Source organism: Tetranychus urticae, chromosome 1, assembly GCF_039701765.1.
Source record: "Tetranychus urticae isolate SD_2017Ah chromosome 1, NJAU_TeUrti_SD_1.0, whole genome shotgun sequence".
Taxonomy (NCBI): domain Eukaryota; kingdom Metazoa; phylum Arthropoda; class Arachnida; order Trombidiformes; family Tetranychidae; genus Tetranychus; species Tetranychus urticae.
In genome coordinates this window covers 32,088,535-32,112,149 of record NC_142958.1, presented here as the reverse complement: position 1 = coordinate 32,112,149, position 23,615 = coordinate 32,088,535, and the positions used below count along the sequence as shown (strand labels likewise).

At 31.2% G+C, this 23,615-nt stretch overlaps 3 protein-coding genes and 1 long non-coding RNA gene across 10 annotated transcripts; 2 read left to right on the top strand and 2 right to left on the bottom strand.

The window, feature by feature from the left end:
• Positions 1-300: 300 nt before the first annotated feature.
• LOC107362081 (uncharacterized) lies at positions 301-1,180 on the top strand. Its single transcript, XR_001568608.3, has 4 exons — positions 301-434; positions 499-522; positions 679-729; positions 809-1,180. It is a non-coding gene; the product is annotated as an uncharacterized LOC107362081 (long non-coding RNA).
• A 205-nt stretch (positions 1,181-1,385) lies between these two features.
• LOC112538830 (very long chain fatty acid elongase 1-like) lies at positions 1,386-8,668 on the bottom strand. 2 transcript variants are annotated; one of them, XR_016201067.1, is made up of 5 exons: positions 4,230-8,668; positions 3,754-4,134; positions 2,523-3,665; positions 2,087-2,422; positions 1,386-2,016 (listed from the first exon to the last, which is right to left on the bottom strand). XR_016201067.1 is itself a non-coding variant. In XM_025160796.2 (3 exons), the coding sequence occupies exon 1, from the start codon at positions 6,082-6,084 to the stop codon at positions 5,164-5,166; it is 921 nt and encodes a 306-aa protein (XP_025016564.1). In that variant the 5' UTR covers positions 6,085-8,668; the 3' UTR covers positions 2,892-3,665; positions 3,754-4,134; positions 4,230-5,163. The 2 variants fall into 2 exon arrangements, 1 of the variants encoding a protein (XP_025016564.1); XM_025160796.2 differs by lacking the exons at positions 1,386-2,016; positions 2,087-2,422 and having other exon boundaries at positions 2,892-3,665.
• A 152-nt stretch (positions 8,669-8,820) lies between these two features.
• Positions 8,821-11,765, top strand: LOC107361915 (uncharacterized). 6 transcript variants are annotated; one of them, XM_015928863.3, is made up of 3 exons: positions 8,821-8,863; positions 9,161-9,478; positions 9,824-11,765. In XM_015928863.3, the coding sequence occupies exon 3, from the start codon at positions 9,855-9,857 to the stop codon at positions 11,067-11,069; it is 1,215 nt and encodes a 404-aa protein (XP_015784349.1). In that variant the 5' UTR covers positions 8,821-8,863; positions 9,161-9,478; positions 9,824-9,854; the 3' UTR covers positions 11,070-11,765. The 6 variants fall into 6 exon arrangements, with proteins under 6 accessions (XP_015784349.1, XP_015784350.1, XP_025016561.1 ...); XM_015928864.3 differs by having other exon boundaries at positions 9,161-9,491; XM_025160793.2 differs by having other exon boundaries at positions 9,161-9,643.
• A 1,319-nt stretch (positions 11,766-13,084) lies between these two features.
• On the bottom strand, positions 13,085-21,499 carry LOC107362105 (uncharacterized). The gene is made up of 4 exons (XM_015929112.3): positions 21,005-21,499; positions 17,380-17,536; positions 14,752-15,011; positions 13,085-14,672 (listed from the first exon to the last, which is right to left on the bottom strand). The coding sequence occupies exons 1-4, from the start codon at positions 21,276-21,278 to the stop codon at positions 14,134-14,136; spliced, it is 1,230 nt and encodes a 409-aa protein (XP_015784598.2). The 5' UTR covers positions 21,279-21,499; the 3' UTR covers positions 13,085-14,133.
• Between the last annotated feature and the right edge of the window lie 2,116 nt (positions 21,500-23,615).

Sequence of the window (23,615 nt, the reverse complement as noted above, 5' to 3'; positions counted from 1 at the left end):
TTATTATTTATAAAAAATAAAGTACTTGTAAATTTGAAGTACTTATGCAATAGCCATTGACTTCGTGGTGTTTGGTTCGACAATTGTTTTTCCATTCTGAATATTGCTACTGCTTGCAACAGCATTTAATATTTTAATAGGATTAATCGAAATGTCTTTTGCTTACAAAATTGATTTTTGTAATCAATTTCATACAAATAATTAGTTTATTCCTATTTGGTTCGATAGTATCTGAAGAGGGCTGCGATACTATTGAGACAAAGATTCTTCGATGAAAACACAATAGGAGGCGCACTAGTATCGAATCCTCGTGTTAAATCGCCTTTTTCTCAAAATTTAAATTTAATTTTCAGTTAATTCTATTCTAAATTTTAATCATCATAAGTTATTTCATATCTGGTATCTTGTCAAATTTATCATTCGCTCAAGCCTTGGTGAGTAAAAAAATAATAAGTATTAAATTATTTAATCAATTTTAGCATTCATTTCTTATTTCAGGAATATTATAAGAATAAGAAAAAGGTGAGTTTTAAATACATTTTACTTTATCCAATTAACAAGACTTAAGACATAGACAAAATTTAAGCAGGACAAAGTATTGCCCAAGCTACTGTCGAACCAAACTGCATATGAAAGAGAGACAAGCTAATTTATATTATTATTTATTTATATATTCAGAATCCGAAGGAAAATTTGGAGACGAATAATACTGACAAAAACGATCCAGATGTAAGTATTTCCATCAACAGTTTTGCTTAAATTACTTATAGAATTCAATTTCATCTAATTGTTTCTATTCCTTTTCCAGAATTCAAATGCTGAAATCCAGGATAAACCGCGATTGGTTATCTGCAAAAATCAATTGCAGGCAAAGTTTCCATGCAAACTCAAACATATGGCTATAATTGACAATGTGATGCATGCATGTTTTTCATACGGCGCTTATTATGAAGATAAAACTGAGATGTTGGATCTTAACAAAGACAATTATCCACTACTCGAACCAGTGGCAGATGTTCCCTTGGCAACTGATCTAAGAAAAGACTCCGCCAAAGATAAGAGCAAGAAAGATTGACAGTGCCCTTATTGTGGTTATTGCTCCACAAAATTCAATCAAAAAGTATTGAAAAATATAATATATTGAATGTAGCTACTGGTAGAATAAATATTATTATTTATAAAAAATAATTTTGATAATAATCTTGTGAAGATATTAATTAAGATAGAGATAATAATTAATGAAGATATATAATGATAAGTATTCTACTTACAATTAGTAAGTTGTGTTGATACTCGGTTTAAATTGAATTAGCTGTTGTTGCAAGCAGTAGCAACATTCGGAATGGAAAATGTACATAATGTAAGTAATGTACTCCGAAACTATTGTCGCACCAAACACACCAACTGAAGTCAATTGGCTATTACATATACCGAAAGCTTTGGGGTCATCCCATTCGTCATCAAAATCACGATCACTGAATTCAAGGTCATTAAAATTAATTAGATAAATCATTTTCAATAAAGATATTGCATCTGTTGATCCCAATTTATTTATACACTAGAGTACCCGGTTAACGCAATTTTTTTTTGTTAGTCTCCATCTAGTGACATAATCTTAAATATGAGGGATATTATAACGTTAAACTGTAAACATGAGTAAATTAACGTTATCAAGTAAATTAAATATAGTGAAGCAAATTGAAAGCGGTGAAAAACAGTTACTGATTGCTAACAACAACGAAGTAAGTCCATCAACAATCTCAAGAATAAAGAAAAATAAAGAAAATATAAAAATAGAATCAAAAATTGATGGTCAACGAAAACGTCTAGTGGTTCAAAAACAAAAATAAGAGATGAAGCTATTCATAAATTTGTCAACGATTGCAATGAGAAAGGATTTCCAGTGAACCACAGAATAATTAAATCAAAAGCAATTTCAATTGCTAGTCGTGAAGGTGAAGTGTTCAAAGCAAGTAACCATTGGTTTTCAAATGTGAAGAGGAGAACAAGTTTGAGCTACCTGAAAGCAAAAGGAGAAGCAAAGTCAGTTAATCAAGAGCAAGTTGATAAATGGTTTTTTGATGACTTGCCTGAAATAATTAAACAGCATCCAGGTTATCAAATTTGGAACTGTGATGAAACAGGTCTTGAGTATCGCAATATTGATCAAAGATCATATTTTGTCAAAGATGCTAACAAACAAGGAATTAAACAAAACAAAGAAAGAATAACAATTTTGTTGTGTTGCAGTTATGATGGTCAGAAAAAAAATCCATTGATAATTGGTAAAAGTAAAAAACCAAGATGTCTATCCTCTATTCTTTATAATACAAAACAATTTAATATTGACTATCGAGCCAGCAAGAAAGCTTCGATGACAAGTCATCTATTTGTTGAGTGGATTGATGAGTGGAATGAAGAACTGAAAGTAAAGAATGAAAAAATATTATTATTTAATGACAATTGTCCAGCACATAAAGTTGACGGTAAAACATGGAGCAACATAAAGCTTATTTACTTACCAGTAAATACAACAAGTAAATGTCAACCACTGGACGCTGGTATTATAGCCAACTTAAAACATCATTATTACTCCGAGTTGAACATATTCATGGCCTCACTCATGTCAACCGATGAAACCATTGAAAATATAATTAAAACAATTACACTCAAAGAAACAATTGATTGGATTAGTGAAGCTTGGGAAAAAGTCAGTCAAAAAACAATAACAAACTGCTTCACCAGATGTAGATTTTTCAAACTTAATTAAAAAAACATAGATGGAGACTGTGAAAATTGCTTTAAACGGGACACAAAAAAATTGCGTTAACCGGGTACTCTAGTGTATCTTGTTCCCAAGAAACAGTTTATACATCATCGTAGACATATGCTTCAGTCGAAGTGTTTTGTTGATTTATTCTTAAAAATGATTAACAATGTATGAAATGGATAAAAATATAAAATAGCTCAGAATGAATTTGCTGAATGTGATTTGCTAAAAATTTAGCAAAAATAGGGAAAATAGCAAAGATGGAAACCATGACGACTGTGTTGCACGGAACGCAGACGTCACCGAACGTGACGGAATTTGAATGGCGTTTATCAAAATTTAATTTTTTCGTGAAACTAGTGTATATTTTTTGAACACCATACATCACTAGTCACATTTATAATAAATTTATAGAAGTGGTCAAACATTGGTGGGCACAATAGACAACAATAAATAAAAGTTAGGAAAAGTATAACAGCGACAGAGTTATATCGATCCTCTATTGAATATTTTCAGCACCTTCAGGTGATAAATTAACAGAGTTGGAAGGAAAATTTCTGATACTTAATAAGCATCTCAATCACGATCATGTCCTAAGGGCATATCAGCGACTTTATATGGGGATTCCCTTTGCACATTGAACTTCAATGTACTATTAATTAAGTTTATAGCCAAAGAGGTAAATGATCCTTGATTCCATCCATCGCTAACTTTTCATCGCTCAGTATTATGACTCTCAACACTTGATTCATTAGCGAATTGTCAAATAGTACCAATAACCGTGCTAGCTTATTGAAATGACGATGACTGTGACTAATCCAATGACTAATCCATCCAAGCAGCAAGTGTTTCAATGGAAAGATTGTGGTGATAAAAAAGGTTGCTTGTGATTTCACTGAAAATGAAATTTAAAAGATATTAAATTGATAATATTTCTAATAATCATTTGATAAGATAAAACAGACTAAGGTATCAAGGTTTACCATTTCATGGTTTAATTGCCTCTTTGATAGGAAGACTGCTCAAGGAAACAAGATCAGGTTTGTCGAGCTTACAGTTGCTAGATTAATCGATGGAGATAAACATATGCAGGTAAACAAATGCATGCTGTTTATTGAATTGATGGTTTGATATTCCACAATCTAAATCTTTTAATGAAACTGTCCAGCCCATGTGATAATGTAGTTTGCAGTTTGGTGTAAAATAAAAAGTGTAACCTTCAATTTGTATCTTTATTTACTATCGTATTTGAAACAACAATAACTTTCCATCAATTATTGGAGATAATGTTCTTGGTAATCACCACCATTGTCAATCCTGTCACTTTCCTGAGAAATATCGAGTTCCTCCGAATGGTTGAATAGCTGAAAAAAACAAAATATAACAAATGAGAATTGAAAAAGCAAATGGAAAGCAATGAAATATGTAAAATAATCTATCTGGACAAACATCTACAAACCTCTGAGTTAATAATCGTTATTTTTTGGTTCATTTGCTCATTAAAACTTTGAAAGTCATGAATCACGATGATTTGAATTTATGAAAAATTTAACTTCAACTAATGAAACAAAGTCCATACAACTGGTTTGAATTGAAAGAAGACAGAGTAATTTGAATACAAAGTGTATGTACCACACAGACTGAATATGTATTATGATTCCATCAGCAGCTAAACACAAATAAATTCAACAGATTATCGAAATTTCTTGAATAACAATTGTTGATACCAAATCTCGAAACAGTCCTGTGGAAATAAGTGAAACTGATAACCAATTTTTTCTTTTAGCTCAACTCAATTCAAAAAGTCTAACTCTTTGTATCAATCTGTTTACATTTTTAATTGAGCCGCGATTTTCAATTTTTTTAAAATCTAATCGCAGATTTGATTAGACTAGGATATTATGGGTTTAAATATCTTATAATACATTAGACAGGACTAATTAATTTTGTTTCCAACTTTATTCTTAAAATATCATCTAAAAGATTAAAAATAAGAAAAGAGTAATGAAATTATTGACAAGAAAATCTAAAATTAATACTGTTTAGGATATCAGGAATATTCATTTTAAATGTATTAAATTGGTCGAGAAGTTTTGGACGAAATCATTGTATCATTTAATCAATGAAATGATCGCAATCAGCTTCCATTGCTTCATGAAAGGTTAGGTCATCCAAAGATTTCATTCCTCTTACAATTTTTCTGACTATGAGGCCAAAATGCATTCCAACACCGCTTCGGTTCTCGCCTTTTCTGCCCAAAATGGGATACTCCTTTAACACATAAACTTTAACATCTATTGAAAGTATTAAAAGTTGGTGGAGTTAATTAATAAAGTAAATGTAATGTAATTTAAGGATCAATGTAATTTTGTGACTGATGATCATCAGTTTGCTTAATCAATGAATTTGCTTGACTGTTTTGAAGATTGTGAAGTTGAAGGTAAATTAATGTTAAATATGCCAAATATATGGAATAAAGTTTCACTCAAAGTAATTATGACAACCCAAGAATACAATGTACGAGAAAAATTGTAATTTGTCGTGAAAAGGTAACCAATGACGCTTAATCCAATAGCATTAATAAAAACGTTAATCCAATGGATTTTACTTTTATTGATTCCATCCAGCATCAAACTTTTTTCCCCTGGAGCCGTTAAAATGTGGTAGAACATGCGAAAGATCACTTTGAGAGCATCAAACATGGGTAAAAACGTATATGGTTCCTTGGATTCCAGTTCATATCCCAATGAGTAGGCTGTCACAATGATTGAAGTGTAAACAGCGTGGAGAATAGTCTCTGTGGAATCCTTTTTCATCAGCAATTTAAACACAGGTACAGCCAGGTCAACCAAACGAGCCCAAAAGATAAGATTGTGCACATACATGTAATAAACTTTGGTCAATGGAGTTTCCAGGGTAGCATCTTCACCGTACATGGCATATCTCCAGGGTGGAAAGCAATAAACGAAAATACAAAAGCCAGCCGAATACGCACCAAACATGAGTCCATTGAAGACAACTAGCCATGGACGAAGGTTATAAGGTAATCGAGAAGACATTAGACTAGGAATTATTTTGATTATAAAGCACAAGTAAATGATTATCAATGTAATCACTAAATTTTGGTTGTTGATCAGAGGGAAGTCATCGGGTGAAGCAACAGCATCAAAAGGAATGTTTTTTGCAATAAATTCAGATGAATGGTTAACCAATGATTGGCTGTAATCCGGATAGGATAAATTGACCACAAACGGATAGTTCCATAAGTAGGAAACGGGTGAAGTGAGGTTATCGGGTTCAGCACAAACCATCATTATTAAACGAAAAAACCTTTACCTTTATCTAAACCTAAAAGCAAAGGTTAACAAATATGTGAATGGACAGTACAATTTTCAAATGTAAAACCAAAACAATAACTTTTTCAGCACAATTTGTAAGTCCTCGAGTAAACGGGCAAAAAAAGTATCCTAAATCAGGCGAAGGATAAAGCAAAAAAAGTGAAACCAGATTTTTCAATAAGTTTAACAATAAGATGAAAACAATAAAACTATTTGCCAGCAGTGGTCATGTTGCTTGGTCACTTCGGAATCGTTGTTCACCTTCACTTCGTTAACATCAAAGGGTAATGATATCGATGATATTACTGATGATAATGATGATTGTAATGGGAATGACTATGTTTCAAAAGTGACTGGTTTTAACGGACCAAGGGTATTAACTTGAATTTCATTTCCTAAGATTGCTAGTGAGAGTAAAGAGCTGAAGGGGTGAAGAAAGGGTCGACAGAATAATCATCATTCTTCTTTCTCTTTCTAGTCTTCAGTCTGTGCCTCTGTCTCTTTCCCTCTCTAATCAAATGATTGAATTTTTATTTTCTAAACATTTTATTAGCCTTAAGGTGAATTAAAATAAAAAGAAAGTAAAAGATGAAAATGAATGACAGTTTTATATTAATCTGATCTCCAAGCAACTTGGAATTCAATTTATTACTGAATCCAAGCAAATTCCAGTCAATTAAGGATCAACGGTCAAAATGGTTCTTATGCTGTTGACCAATCATGAGGGTAGTTTATGCGTTGATCCAATTAGTAGCCTTGTTTACAAGTAACCACTTGTAACCACCACAATGACCATTGATTTTACCTGTGATTTCATTGATTTATCCTTTATGCTCGATGAACTAAATAAATCAATAGTCAATCAGTTTAATGCTCAATCGATTGCAACTTTGAGCTAAGAGTTGGCTAACAATGTTTTTAATACGACTATCAATATTGATATTTGTTTAAGTTTAGTCTTCATAAATGTCCATATATTTGTCCACTCCAATACATCAGAATGGTCATAAATGTAAGTGATTAGCTTACATTTAGCAAGTGTTTTGTCAGTCAAAAAATAATTGCTAGAGGCTTTTCAAAAGGTATGAAAAGAGCCTTTAATCACAATATTGAATTAGTCAAATTCAATTTGGATTGGGAAATAATATAAGGATTGAAGTGAATTAATTAAATTGGAAATTTAATTCAAATCTCCTTGATTACTATGAGTAGCTGATTCTATTTATATCTTCATCTCAATGAAATTACAGCAATTATTAACACATATCGGGCAATTTGAGTCACATCCAAAGCAAATGTATAGAAGTGGTCAGTCAAAAAAACACTGGTTACCAGAAGTTATGATGTTTACAATCGTCTGGATTAATTAAACCCTATTATTTACAATCAATCCACAAATGACGGATCTATTTTAAACAGGCTTGGGTTGGTATCACATTATGATGAGAAGGTCACATCTAATCACCTTAGTGTAACACTGATTTGACTATTATTGGAATCTTTATTCATCTTAACCCGATTTGTAACACTTGATTCATCCAATTTAATAATGCTTTGTTCAGCTGAACAATAAGATAGCAATCTTTCGATTCAGAGAGATGATTAATTGACTAGAGATTGATTATCCAAAATATTTACTGGATTGGTTATGGTTACGATTCTAACCATTATTGCGAGTTAATTTGGTGGAACTTTTTATCTCTTTATCTTTGCTCTTAACCATTAACCTTGTGATTTTATTGATTGGATTGAAGTGAAATCACAATTTCCTGATGATTAAAAGTTGTTGTCCCTTCACTTTTGCACTGATCATAATCTGTAAACTGGAACATAGTCTAAGCAACCAGGTCTTCCACCCTTAACATCAGCTTCTCTTCCTTCCTTTCTGGTGAAAACATAACCATGTTAAACCACATTAAACATGTCCATCACAATTTAAAAACAATGCCACAATAGCCAAAAGAGTTATCAAAAAATTACAATTTATAAATAGAATTAAAAATTTCATTCTACAAACAAAAGCATTTGAAAGATTCTCAGCCGCCATTTCCCACTGTTTTATTAATACATTAACGATGACCATCATTATTGTCATTGTCACTGAAGTTATCAATAAGTTGATTCCAGGTCATAGTTGGCCACAATTGATTGTTTATTTAATTGTTATCCGTTGTTTAGTTGAATAAGACATCCTCATAAAGAAATGATAATAAAGGCTGTCATGGAATAAAGATCAATATGAAAAACGGTAAGAAGAGGAGCAAGTTCAATAGCTTCTCACAGGATTGAAATTCAAGAAGGTATTAAAAAAGGGAATATTATTTATCAGGAAAGGATGTTGATCTGAATAGGTCAAAAGATCAATTTATCACACATCGATGGATTCACAAGTTAATAGTTGGCACTGTAATGTCAAACAAAATAAAAAAGCACCAATTCCTCGGTAATTAAAATAAACCAGAAAACTCAAATTCTTGTTACAACAGCCATTAAAGGAAAAACTTTTTCTATTTAGTCTGGTCCTGGTTAATAGCGTAGAAATGTAAAGATTTGGTGAGAAATAAATGGCAATTTATGATTGGTTAAAAAAAAGCTTTTCTTATCTTTGGGTTTCTTTAGGTTGAACAATTTGTCATCATTGGGATTATGCAGCAGCGCTTTCAACCGTTGTAAAGAAAATTAATAAAGCCTAGGAAAAGGTCTGTTAGATAACAAGGAAGATGGCAATGAGAAACCTATTATCATCAACACCATGGTGAGTCGCATTTCTCATGTTTTATCATCATTTTTTTCAATCTCAAATCAACTCTTCTATTTATCTCTTTCATTTTTCAATGTGAAACCTTTTTTCTGACCTCGTTTGGTGTTAACTGAATAGGATAACAATAAACAACAACAACAAAACCGAGAGGAAAATAAGGCGTCAACGTGGTTTATTACTAGCTATTCAATTAATGAACTTCTCATCATTCTCATTATCAATATCATCTTTCTTGTCTCTCTCATTGCTCTCTTTTCTGTCTCTCCCTCTCTCTCTCTCTCTCTATTTTAGGTAATGAAAGTCAACCGGTTAATTCAACTACATCATGAAACAAGATTAACATCAACAGTGACCTTCGCTAAACTTGATCATCATCTTAGTCAATCTGCATTTGCCCTCTCACGTGTTTGGGTCAACCAGCAACCTTGATATCAGTTGGTAATGACGATTAGTTAATCGGCAACTATTGATGAGAGAGGCCAATCAACACTTATACCATAGTTACTCTCTCCTTCTGTCTATTTCTCTGTTTCTCTCTTTTGTCTTTCCTCTCTTTCAATGTGTTCATGTGAATTTATCAGCTCATCACAACTCTACATCAGGCAAACGGTAAATACATCAAGTGAGAACAGAGCAACAAACCAAAACAATGTTCCCTTTAGACTACAGTTTAATCATCAAGATGGATCAATCACTATTAATTACTGATTTTTATATTTCATCGTCCTGTGATTTCCCATTAATAACTTTAGTGAATTCAATCAAACAACTCATGTAACACAACTTTATTGATTTAATGCCAAAAATATGAAACTTCTTTGGATTAATCGTTGAAAATCTGATACCTACGTTATTATTGAATCAATGATTGACCCTTCAACAATAATCCAATTGTTTTACCTTTTCATTTACGGACTCGTTTTAATTTGTTTTTATTAATTGTTCTTTTTAAAGGTAAATACATCAAAGTTTAACTGTCAGTGATATGGAACAAGTTTATGTCATCAAATTGAAAGAGTTACCCCAACCACCAGCCTCGACAACAAGTACAACAACAATTGACGGGACAACAATCAATGGAATTAAAGTCAACTCGCCATTTGAAGGAAAAGACCTCAACCGTCAATCTTTATTTGGTCTTTCTATTTTCCAACTAATTCTTGGCCTGTTGTCAATAATTTTTTCATTGGTTGGTGCAACTAGAGATTGGACACATTCATTTGGTGTTTTCTCAGGATTAGTCTACATTGTAACCTCTGCAGCAGGTATATTAGCCTCAGAAGGACCAGTTTCATATATAGAACCTTCAGCATCTACGTCTTTTTCATGGGTCAGCTTCTCTAGATCATCATCTTTCATATGGATCACCTTGGGTGGACAATTTATCACTTTAATCATCTCGACACTTTTCACTTGGTTAACTATGTTTGGTGTTATCTGTTCATTTAATACGACAATCAACCTTCAAACATCTTTAATTACTGCCAACGGTCTTCAATTCATATTGTCGTTGTTCTCCTCTTTTATACTTTGTCGTATCCTCAATCCAGACTTTTTAACGGAGTATCTTCCAAGCTGGCCAGACAAACCCAAAGTTTCTTCCAAAATCATTGTCAAAACCTCAATCTACCCAGGAGTATTAAAGAGTGACAATTTTTCTCGTCTTCTAGGCCCTAATTGTATTGTTTCATTGGTGCCTCCAAATAATAACAATTTAAACCGGCAAGCGGCTATTGGTGGCATGCAACCAATTCAAGTACATGATCAAGCTACAGAAACTGAGCCTGACAGTCTATTAGATGAAATGAATATGCTTTCATCGACTCCGAAATATTTTTCAAAATCAACATCATCCATATCATCAGTTTCAACAGCTTCAATTTCAGCTGAACGTTTTTCTCCTGAAATAGACATAGAAATTTTGCCAACTTCTGAGTTTGAAGCCACTGTCGAGACAGCTATTGAACAAAAAGTCGAGCCTGATGTTGAACCTGATCTTAAAATTGTGCCTTCACCAGAAGCTGAAATAGATTCCGGATCAGAAAAAATAATCTCGAGTTCGTCACCATCTACAGAATCAGATTCAGAGCAAGACTCATATTCAAATGCAGATTTAAATGAGCACTTGAAATGCCAATCATTACGATCAAATAATCTTCATCATACAATCGCAGCAACAGCCACAACCGCAATCCATTGATCTGGATGGAGACACACAGAGTGATGATCCATTGGCCAGACCTAAGTGACAAACCAAATGTTGAATTTTAAACATAATCAAATTAGCATACAAAATAGACTAACCCTGAAAATGTTGGATATTTTACTTGAACAAGAGCAAAGTAACGGATCTCTAATCATTTGACAATGAAAATCCAAGTGACAATGATTATGGATGAATTGTGGTTAATTTGAAATTGCCGATTCATGGAAAGCCTTGAGAGTGATGAAAATTAATGTAATCATGGTTAGTTCCTAAGTGAGAAAACAAACTTTAATAACATGAATTGTACATAATTTTACGGTTGCGTCTCAAGATCGACATTTCGTTGTTTACTGAAAGTACCAAAAAATATGGGTGGTAATTAAGGAAAAATTCATATCAACATGGTCACCATCAAATCATTACTTAATGTTGTTCAACTTAAGCTCCTCAAAACTCTTTGATTATTCAACAAGCTGTTAATTTTATTTAAGAAACTCATCCAACATCATCCAGATTCATCCTGTTAAACAGAAAACGTTATATTTCCATATCTTCTCATATTATTTACATATTCATTTGTAATTTGTATATCTGTGATCAAAATTTGAAACTTCATCTTTAAATAAGTTCCATCGGCTATTATTATTGACAATTTTACATGCAAATTAAAGATACAAATGCACAAATTAAGTGACCATCTAAGTGTTTTTAAATATGCCAGTTAATTTATTCAACTATCATTTCAAATTGTAACCTTGTCTAAATGATTATCTCTCGTAGTCAATTAGATTCACCTGATGTCTAGTTGTAAATTGTCGTAAATTGCATCCATTAAAGTCATGTAATAAATCATTTATTACTCAAACAAGTACAAGATTTATAAATAAGATTAACCGTTGAGAATTGGGATTTGGTGAAGAGAAACAAAAATTGGTGTCAATCTCACAATAAAACAACCTGAAATAAGCTTACGATAATCATCAACTAATCAGTAATAATCTGGTAAAGATAAGTATCACTACAAGTATCATGATAGGGCTGATTTAATTATTAAACTACAATTTATGTTAACCCAAACCAACATAAACATTTCAATATAAAGTAATCTCAGCCAAACCCTGTAAAAACATGACTTCAATTACAGCATTTGAATAAATTGAATTTCACTCGACTGCCCAATGTGGTAACATGTCAAGTCGCTTAAATCATCGATTTACTTAAATCAAGATGAACCTGAAAATTTCAATATCGAAGGGTTGAAAAAAAATGAAATAAATTTAGCCTAAAAACAAGTTAACCTTTAAAATTGCTACAAATCTGGTTGACCCACAGAATAGATATTGAAATTGAACTGTTTTCAATAAATTAACAGCTTTTTCATGCTTAACTCATTGATTGACCGAGTCTTAATTTAGATGCAACTTGACGTTATATTGATGATGATGGACTGATGTTTATCAGGATAATAGTCCATTCATGTATTTGGGTCAGTTTCACTTGAGCCTTTTAATTGAGTACAACAGGAGATGGAAAAAGTGAGCATTGAAAAATAATCATTTACTTTAATTGTATCAGATTTACTTGAAACTGGACTTGTCCTTTAAACCTTATTTAAATCTTAATCTCAATTTGGTTATAAAAGATTTACAGATTTTTCAGTTTCTAAAACAATTTGGATGTTCATTTTTTTCACATATTAAATATCAGTTTAACGGGTTATTTGACCTGAACACGGATCAAATGAATTATCGTTATGATCATAAACAATTTGATCAAATTTATTGGTAAAAAATTTAAAGATGAAACTGAGAAATACAAATAAACAGGATTTAACAGCTAAAACCTGAAATGCAGAGATTTTAAGGTTGAATTCACTGTTATCTGAATAATTGATTTGTTTATTGATGGATTCGGTGTTACTTCAAAGCTAATTGTTAATCGATAACTGTAACTTGATTAGTCGTAAATTAACTTGCAAATTAATAATTCAAACATTTGTTGCTTTAGTGTTTACCTTTTTCATGTATTGACTTTTATTGTATTACCAATTTAATAACATATTACATGGATAACATTGCCGTTCTGTGATTGTTTGATTGTTTACAGGTACAGTAACTGCTGGTCTACAATAAAAGTTAACAATTAAGAGACAGAAAAATTTAAATCTACTTTAAATTTTATAAATCATAATATAAATGACTGTATTATCAAAAAAGGGTGAAGAATGAAGAGGAAAGCCTGAAATTGAATGGCTTGTTGCTTCTTATAAATTTGATTAATTTATGATAACAATACAATTAAATTGTAATTCTGTTAACTAATTTAACATGAATTTATCTCTATTTAACTGTAAGTTAATCAAAAGATGAATTTAATTTTCCATTTAATTAAATTTCAATGTAAATGTTTGTGCTTTGAAAAATAAACATGAGCTAACAAGGAACTTGAAGATAACTCTTTGCAGCGTTTCATTAGATTCATCATTGACTGAGCATCATTATTAATGTAAATAATAATAATTATAATGATAATAAACTATGTAAATATTGTTTTTTAAAGGCTTGATCAAATTAACGATTAATTAATGATGAAAAATGTTAATTAAGCTTTTGTTGTTACTTTTTTCGTTTGCATTCAGGATTCAACTTTGCCTGCCTCAATGACTGAAAAAACCATTGACGGCGAGGAAAGTTTGAGGACAATAGTAATCAATTATTTTAAGTAATTAGTATTCATTAATAATATTTGATTTTTGTCTACAAATAGACGTAATTAAGGTTTGGTATCTATTGCTATAAGTTTTGGTGGTTGTCTTTGATTTGTTGTCGTTTTTTGGTTTCTTCATGATGATAGATTATCAAATTGTGGAGATCATTTTTGGGGCTTTTTTGCATTTTAGGGCATCACTTTGGACCTAATGATAACTTTCAATGTTACTTTTGTCCTTTGATTCTTTCCGTTGTTTCCTTTTCCAGGGGTTATAATATTTCTAATTATAAGAATAATGAACGATCATTAATGTTATCATAATTATAATAGATGAAGGTTTAAGTCAGGTTTAAGCTTTGGATTCCCGGGAAGACGCCAATGAGGCAAAATTAAGAGCTGATGTTTTAATGGTTTCATCATAAGTCGGTGGTCTTTCATTTTCTTCTTGAATCATCTCTTCCTTTTTGTTATCATCAGCTAAAAGCTCCTTGTCACCTTTCAATGAGTTATTTAAGATGAAAAAAGGCGCTGTTGATTCGTTATTTTCTGCCTTCTCTTGAGTGCTGGGTTGCTTTTTCGTCCGATCAACGGACCAACATAGGCCATCACTAAAGGTAACAATGGATAAGACTACGATTGCCAAAAGAAGAGCCATCAAAAGCCTTAGATCTTTGACTATGGTTTGACTTGTATCGGTAACCCAACGAGCAAAGGATTGACTTTGATCTGTTTGGTAGTTAATGCGATTTGTTGGGACAATGTTGGCTGGTGAAGCTGATAATTTAATTTGTTTATTTGCTGAAAAATGTGACGATGACGATGGTAAAGAAGATGAGGAAGATGTTGATGCGGATGAGACAGATGGGAAAGCAATTACATGGAATGTACCTAGAAAAGTTGAAAGATGAAAAGTGAAGTTAGTAAATTGTTCATTTGAAAAGAAAGATTACTTTAAAAATTGATTTACTTTGTTCATGAATCGGATTAATTGCCAAATTGGAATGTGAAAGACTTGGGTTAACTGTGAGGTGGGGTCGAGCTCGGACCAGGAAGATTTGTCTGCCATTGGAACCATTGCCAAACATTAAAGTATAACTTGATCGACTTTTAATCCAGTTAGTCGATGAAGTAATCTGGTCAGTCAGCTGTTTGTAAATGTCATTCAAAAAGTGAAATGGCCAAGTAAATTCATGATGTGGAGATTCAACGGTTTCCTCAAATGGCGACCTAATGAAGAGCAAAATTTTTAGATCAGTAAAAGGTAAACAAAAGGGAAAAACTGAAACCATAATTTCCATCAACATTACAAGAAATTAATAATTTAATTCTGGTTAATATCAACCTTTTTATTCACCATTTTATAGCATTTTTTCATGCAAACATGAATCTTTAAAATCTGGTAAAAATGATTTTATTTCTGGTTTTTTTAATCTGAATCGACTGTATCTTCAATTTTACCATTCGTTAACTACAATTGAGTGAAACAATGAACCATTTAATAAGTAAAAATTGACTATTTCTGCTAAATTGTAATCAATCAACCAGTTTGATTATTTACAGGTTAAACAAGTAACCAATGACAATTTAGTTTTATTTTAAACATTTTCCAGAACTTGATTAAACTGAGAATTCAATGTTTTTTATTTCAACAATTAGGTGTAATGACGATGAAAACGTCAGAAATAGAGTTGATAATAATGGTGATTGTGATGGTAAACAGAATTTTCAACTCAACCGTGATTATCTTTAAATAAAGGATAACCCGTTGATTGGACACAACGGTCAAAGAACTGTTTGGCTAATTGAATCAATTGACTACTTTCCTTTTGTATTGTTATAACCTTTAACAATTAAAATGTCTCAATTAGTCGGTAAAGTAAGAGTAAAAGTGATTCACAATCAACTCAATCTTACATTGTTTCTCACTTTCAATCAAACCTTTCTCAACACTTCACCTTAGCTGAATTATTTTCTTAATTTGATTCCCAATCTTGAAACTCATTGAATTATCTTGTTCTATTGATTAAAATAAACCCAAATTAACGTTGAAAAACTGAAGATGAGTGAAGATACAATCAAAATGAATGGAAGATGGTTAAATTGTTGACTTTATTTATGGATTCAGGACTTGATCTTAAACAAAGTAAAGACTGATTGATCAATTAACTGGTTCATTGTTTCAATTAATAACACAACGATTGACAGATTGATTAGCATGAGAAATAAGTTGAAATGTTGATAGCTATTCCAATGAAACAACAATTGAATGTAATGATTAAAGTAACGCCCAGGAATAAATTAGTGGTTGGTTAAGTGTTGGATCTCAATGGTAACAAAAGTTAACCCATCAAAGGATCACAATTTAAGCCTCACTTTATGACAAACATAAGACTCGAAAAATCAATTATATTGATTAAATCAATGGCTGAATGAAAATTTGATAAAATTTTGACAGAAAAATTGAAATTCATTGAAAAAGAGTTGATCGATCATGATTTTGCTACAGATTGTCAGGACACCTTTACAAGACAGAAATATCAGAAAATCAAATTTAATGCTAATTTTGTTTTCAAGTTTAACCATTTGATTGTCAGCTTCAACTTGAATCTAATCTATTAACACCTTTTATAAGCATTAAAGTTGAACAAGCTTTTATGATACAATGTTGACAAGGTTAAATTGAATTGCTTCAGAAGTGTTTATACACAATTAATATGATGTGAATCATCTCATTATGTATCACTAACATGGTATCCTTATGCAATTTTTCATCCACATCATGAATTTACTTCTTTTTTGCCTGGTTTTCTCTTATTTTTTGCTGCTCATTCTGTCAAAAAAACTTGAACTCTAAGCTGAAACCAAGCAAAACAGAGTCAATTGAAAAACTCATCTAAAGGCGTAACGAGTAACACTTGAATTCCATGAATAAAAGGAGTAAACAATTTGATAATTGTATTGTTATTAATTTTTTACCATCAATCATCTTTTATCACCAACAAGAAGTAACAAAATCATGAAATCAAGGGCCTCATAAGGCTGCTAATCAATTGGACTTTTGGGTTGATTCAGTACAATGAATGAAAATATGTAAAACTGAATAAGCCATCTAAATTTCAACTCTCAACTCGATTATCAAAAACAGATGACCATTCAATGACATGAATCGACTCCAATATGTCCTGAAAACTCAATAAGTCTTGAAGTCTAAGCTTTTGAGAATGATTCCTAGATTTCATGAAACAAGATTTTTTCGTCATGGAAAAATAGCTGAACTGAATTTAAATATAATGATACAGAATCTAGAAGAAACAGCATGAAATGGAAATGAATTAATCGTAAAAATGGAAAACTTGATTCACTGTGAATTTAACATCACGATAAAATCTGAGAATATTTTTGACTCAATTCTTTATTTGATTTTCCTTGGAATCATTTTTTTCTATGAATGATTAATATTTTAATTAGCATCATTTGCCTGCTTCTTAGGATTTTACAGTTCGGTTAGATTGATTATGCTTTAATGGTTAATGAAAATGTTTGGTTGACAGGTTAAATACATTATTATAAATGATGGTTCATGATAAATACTTACATTCCAAGATGGTGGATCCATTGTTCAGCTGAACTGAGTAATTGATGTTCAGAATTACTGTGTCCAGTCTTGGCACTGGTTATCATTTCAATTGACTTCCTACAGCCGCTTGAGCATGCTTTCCTCAATTGTGTCTCATTGTAAGCTTCATTACAAGCTAAAAGGAAAGGAAGACAAGTGGACATTAGTGATGGACAGATAATCAATTGATTCGAGCAAATATTTTACATGGCCAATGATAATATACACTTGCATTGAGAAACATTGCTTTGCGTGATAAAATCATGCAACTTGCAATTATTACAATATAATATATATTTATGAGTTTTATGGTTAGGAAAACATTCGAGGTCGTTCAATTGATTGGTCAACTAAACATGGCAAAAACAACTCAATATTTGAATAAAATAATCAAAAGTGTTCATCATTTATGCCTAAAATGAATGAAATCTCAATAATCAAGTTCTTGTTTTGCTTCACAAATTCAATTGAACAACAAAGCATTTGAAATGTTCATCCATTTAGACTGAGCTTAAATTTTTGTGTCAATATTATCAATTGATTTGAATGTCAGTAATTCAGTTTGTCTTAGCCAATTATTGAACATAAGTTTGAAAGATATCTTTCAATTTTGAAAACATTACAACGCAATAAACATTAACCTTAAGAATTGAATTTACTCAAGTTAATTGTAAGTTATTACGATAATTGATTTCACTTATTTCTTGGTTATCATCTTTCATTAGACATATGAATCAGATAATGTTTTATTTGGTTAGATTTGTTTCAACTTAGTTGAGGGTGAAACATGAGAGTAATATCTGAATGACAGATTGCAAATTGAGTAAATTAAATTATGAAATGTGAGTAGAGGAAAGGATTGTAATAAAATGACTAAAATTATCTCACCAAAAGGATTGAAGAGTGAAATAAATTAAAAAGTTATGAATTTAATGGAATCAACAAAATGAATTGTTGGAAGATGTTCAATAAATCTGTTGACAGATTCATTGTTTTCCAACTTATATCAACATTGGTTGAGTGATTCAAGCATAGATATTGAACAATATTAAAGTGGAACAAAAACAAAAGATCAACAACCTTGACTCTGAATGAAACAGGGAAACTCTGAATATTTCATGAACATTACAAAATAAAGGAAAAGAAGGAAAAACATTGTCAATTGAATGTTACATTTCAATCAGTAGACGGTTTAATCTTATTCATTTGTAGATATAAAAAGGTTTGAATAATATTCAATTTCAAGTAAAACATCTGTCTTCATCATTGATTAACCTAGTTTAACAGAAGAATGCAAAAAAATCAATAATAATTATAATGGCGATGATAGAGATGAATGAAATTGTTTGGAAGAAGAAAAAAATGTTCTGCTTTTATTATGATTTTAGATGTTTTTTGTATGATTAAACCTCTCCTCATCATCATGAACCCTTTAACATCAATTGTATTTTAAATGTTCATAAAAATATCTTTATTGGTAAAGAGAGGAAAGAGTTGGATTTGCGACAAAAGTACACTTTGCTATTCAGTGATGACAATCATTTTGTTTACAGTTAACAGCAAATTGTCTGCAAACATTAGAATAGGAAAAGTTAATCGTGTTAAATCAGTGTATTCAATCAACTGTGATTAACAAAAGGTTGCAGGAAAGTAATTAGAGACTTGCAAGAGGAGAAACAATCCTTTCTCAGATTATCGTTTTACGGAAAGAAAGACGATCATGAAGATCATTTAGTATTATGAGTCAAGTCATACTGAACGATATTTCAACAAAATGATCAACTCGATGGTTGATTTAATTTTATAATTCAATAATTTACACTTTATAACAACATAATCATATTAGGTGTGATTTGGAGTAGATTCAGGTTGAGATTCAATTATTTTCAACATAAAATTTGATCATATATCTGATTGTTGCATTTAATGATTGGTAACAGTTAACAATATAGAGGAAGACAATCATTTAATAAAAAATCATGTCAACATTATTAATTTGATTGCAATTGAAAAATTGAATAATTCATCGACAATTTTATGTTTATTTATATTGAACCAGATTGGGTTATCAAATTGAATCACACCTTAAAGATGTTGAGTTTCAATCATTTGCTTTGAATTGTGTTTACAACATTTCATGTTTCATTCAACAACAAGATCAAATTAACAATGTTGAAAGGGAAAATTGCATTTCTATTAATAATCAACTATGGCAATCAATCAACATTTAGTAAATTGTTTGACAATGGGCTGTTTTTAACCAATTAATTGTTTAGTTAAATGTTGATCGATATTTTTTTCAATTCAGTTGAAGACGAGCTAAATTCAAGTTGATTTATTAATAGTTTATCGTTGGGAATTGTGAATTGAAATAAAATCAGCTGCGATGTTTTTATTGTTCAGTTGGTTTTGTTGAACAATTTCCTGATCTGATCAAATACAGTTGACTAGTCGTTTAAAGCAAGGAAAGTTATCGATTGAAGATGTCAACCTTTTGGGTCTTGGAATGAAATGCTGACCAGATTCTGTGCATCATTTCAATCATTTGGAAAATAATTTGGTGAATAAATCTTCACACGTTTGATGGTAGATTAACCAATTCATGAAGTGATTGAGTTAATTTTAATCACTTAATAACGAACTGCTATGAGGATAATTGATAACTGCTAGGTTTGATTATTAAATAAACTGAACATTATTGTGAAGCTTGTAAAGCTAATACAAGTGAAAATTAATAGATTAAATGATTTTCCTGTTTAATAGTGATGCTTTTTTATGTAAATCCTGTTATGAAAGCATTCTTTTGTATGGTTTTGTTTTTCAATCTTTTTGTTCATTTAGTTCATCTCAATGTGTATAATCAAAGGTGAAAATAAAAGATTTTCCTGAAAATTTTGTATCCAATTCAAGTTTACATGAAAATACAATGAGGCAAAGATGATGAAAGAGTTGGTAACGGAAGTTAACGTTAGCGTCAATTAGAACATTTTGAGGTTATTATTTAAGGTCAAAAAACGAGAATGAATGATAAACAATCTGAAAATGTGAGTCTTCACTTAGAACTGATTCCTTTTGAATTGGTCACTTTTACCAAATGTAAAAGTATCTCTTCGCGCGGATTTAAGCTTCTTCAAATTCAACCTTTTTAAACCATTGGTTTCAACAAAATTTTTACGATTCGAAGCGTTTCTAAAACAATTTTTGAGACAGTTTAAGCAGTTCACCCAAAACAAAGGACCTGAAGCTATGGGCTTGTTCAATCGCAGGATTAGAAATTGGTGACCAATTCAAAAGGAATCAGTTGAATATTGGAAAATAGAGAAAGTGTGTTCAGAATCATTGAAAAACAGAGATATTGTTGAGATGCTTTTCAAATTGCAGGATAAATTGTATGTTTGCATTTTTATCGATAAACACCAATATAAACTGACCTAAACTATGATTTTTTACATGCAATGCAAACGAATGTAATCGATAAACATATGAGAAGAAAAATCTGAGTCAAATTATTGATTGGAGGGATTAGGGTGAAAGTGGAAGTGGAAGGAGATGAGGATTGATAATTGGTGGATAATGGGAAGAGTGGCATTTGTTGATTACTTACTATTAAGACATGATTTTTGAGTTGCATCAAGCGATTGTGGTTTAGCGAGAATTTGAATTAATGAAAAAAATCGACATCCACGGGCACAAGAGGTCCATTCTTTAAGTGAATGGTATTGATCCCCACAAAATGATGAACAAGATGAGTCAAGTTGGTGAACTGGAATTGCAGAGATTAAATGTTGATTTGCAAAAAATGAGAGAATCAAGGATAATCCCAATGATTTGGTTATTATATTAGTGGATAATTTAATCGTAGAAGGCTTAAAAGTCATTATTGGAGACTGGATAAAAACGAGGGACAAAAGTGAAATGATGCTTGGATCACAAGCAATGGAGGCAAACAGCAATGTCTTGAGTTGTAAATGAAGGAGGAAAAATGCAAAGACAAAATAAGCAAAATGAACACAAAATGTAAATTTACAAGATAAATGAATAGATTTGGATGAGATCAATAACCAAAAGCATTGTCAAACCATTCAACAAAGCATTTACAATTTGATTTGATTCACTCTTGGCTTACCTAAAAAACAACAACCAAAACAGTCAGACAAACACAGTCTATTGAAACACCTTAAAATGTAGCACTGCCATCTATTGCCATTTACGAACAAAACTTGTATAAAATTACTCAAGTAACTCAATGTTTATTGAATATCATTATTAATAAATAAAAGTGTTTGTCAAATAAAATATAAAAACGCCTTAATCATTGACTGTCGCTTTAATTCAATTTTTTCATTTCGATTTCTCCTGCATCTAAATTAAGCACTTTGAAATAAATTAATTTCATCAGTTAAAAATAAAACTTCAGATAAATTGAACTCTTTTACATCAATTTTGAACCACAATTATTTCACGTAGTTTTACCTAAACAATAATTTATTGCTGCGATCCAATATTGCGATGATATGATTTCAATTGCTTAAGCTTGAGTCTATTTCAACTGGTCTCTTTGGCAAAAATCACAACTTTACTTTCATTTGCTCGAGTCATTCGTCGTCAATCTATATATTTTTGAACTGTACACGCAGATTAATTACGATTGCATTGGTTTCAATGAGACTATTAACGCGGTTGTTACTAATAAGACACAATTATCACATTTAAGCACAAATTGAAACAAATGGGCAAAAGCGGGTGAAAATAATCTCCCTCGAACTTAGACTCAGCTGGTTTGTAGGCACATCAAATTTGAGTCCATTAATGCAATTGAAAAGTTTCTCTGCTCAATGGTTATCGAGAAAATCGAACTAAAAGTTGAAACTTGGATCGCTTTTTGTGTGATAATGGAAGCAGATTTTTCCATGAAAACTCATTTTACTGATGTAACTTTTTACGCTCAACCAGAAAATGTACCTATTTGAGAAATAACATTTCCTTTTTCTTTGAAACAGATCAAGTTCGATTTTAAGTTAAACCGAACGTCTTCTATGAGCGCAAGAATTAGAGAGTCGAAACTTATTATATGTCCATAAAAATTGTTTGTACATATAATGGATTGAATTATTCTATCAATTTATCAATAGTTTTCTTGTTTCTGCCATTGGTACCAAAACTTTGAGCTTCCATTATCACACAAAAAGCGGTTGAAGTTTCAATCTTGAACTCGATTTTCTCGCGAACCATTGAGCAGAGAAACTTTTAATCGCTTTAATGGACTCAGATTTTATGCCCCTACAGAGTCTAAGTTTGAAAAAAGTTAATTTTATCCGTTTTTGATCATTTGTTTTGCAGTATTAGAGTCAATTTGTGCATAAATGTGACAATTGTGTTGATTGTGTCTTTTTAGTTACCACTTGATGAAACTTATGAGTTTACAAGACTTAAATGTTGGTAAATAAACAAATGCGAAAACTTTAATGGAACAAAACATTATGTAATTGTGTCTTTTCAGTAACAACCTATCAACGCAATGGTACTTTCCAACCCATTTATTGATTCCATTTCAGTGTCTACTCGATGAGTTGACGTATACACTGAAATACTCTTAAGATCTCATTATGCTTATTCAATTTCGTCCAATGTTCATAAACTAAGGAAAACAATAATGTTGAAACGGTTGAATGGTCAGATTGACCAAATGTTAGTGAATCAATATATTATGCCGAATGAAATAAAGCCACATTAAACACTTAATGAAATTTGTTGTACATGAATATTTCAATTGAAATTGATTCACATGCATAATTTTTTCAAATTCAGTCTTAATTTCCGTGGTGTATTTGATTGTTCATAATTGAGATTATCCAAACACTTAAACATTCACCGAGCAGAACAAGCATACAAATCGGAATCATTAATAAGTAGCTCGTGAAAAATTGGATGTAATTTTCACTGTCTAGTTGATTAAAACGATACAAATCAGGTTTGAATCCAATTGTAGTTTTATGTAAACAGCCCAGTCTAAAGAGGTCCATAACCTTTTCAACTTGATATTTCCACTTCCATTGCAAATAAGTGTCGAGGTTGCTCTCGAATTGTCTTACATGTAAATCATAAATAGTTTTTAAGGCATCAGGAGGCAGATTTGAGTTGAACACGGAAAACAACAAGTAAACCGGGAATGAGGCACCAGATGAATACCATTCTGGCATCGGGTAATTAGGTTC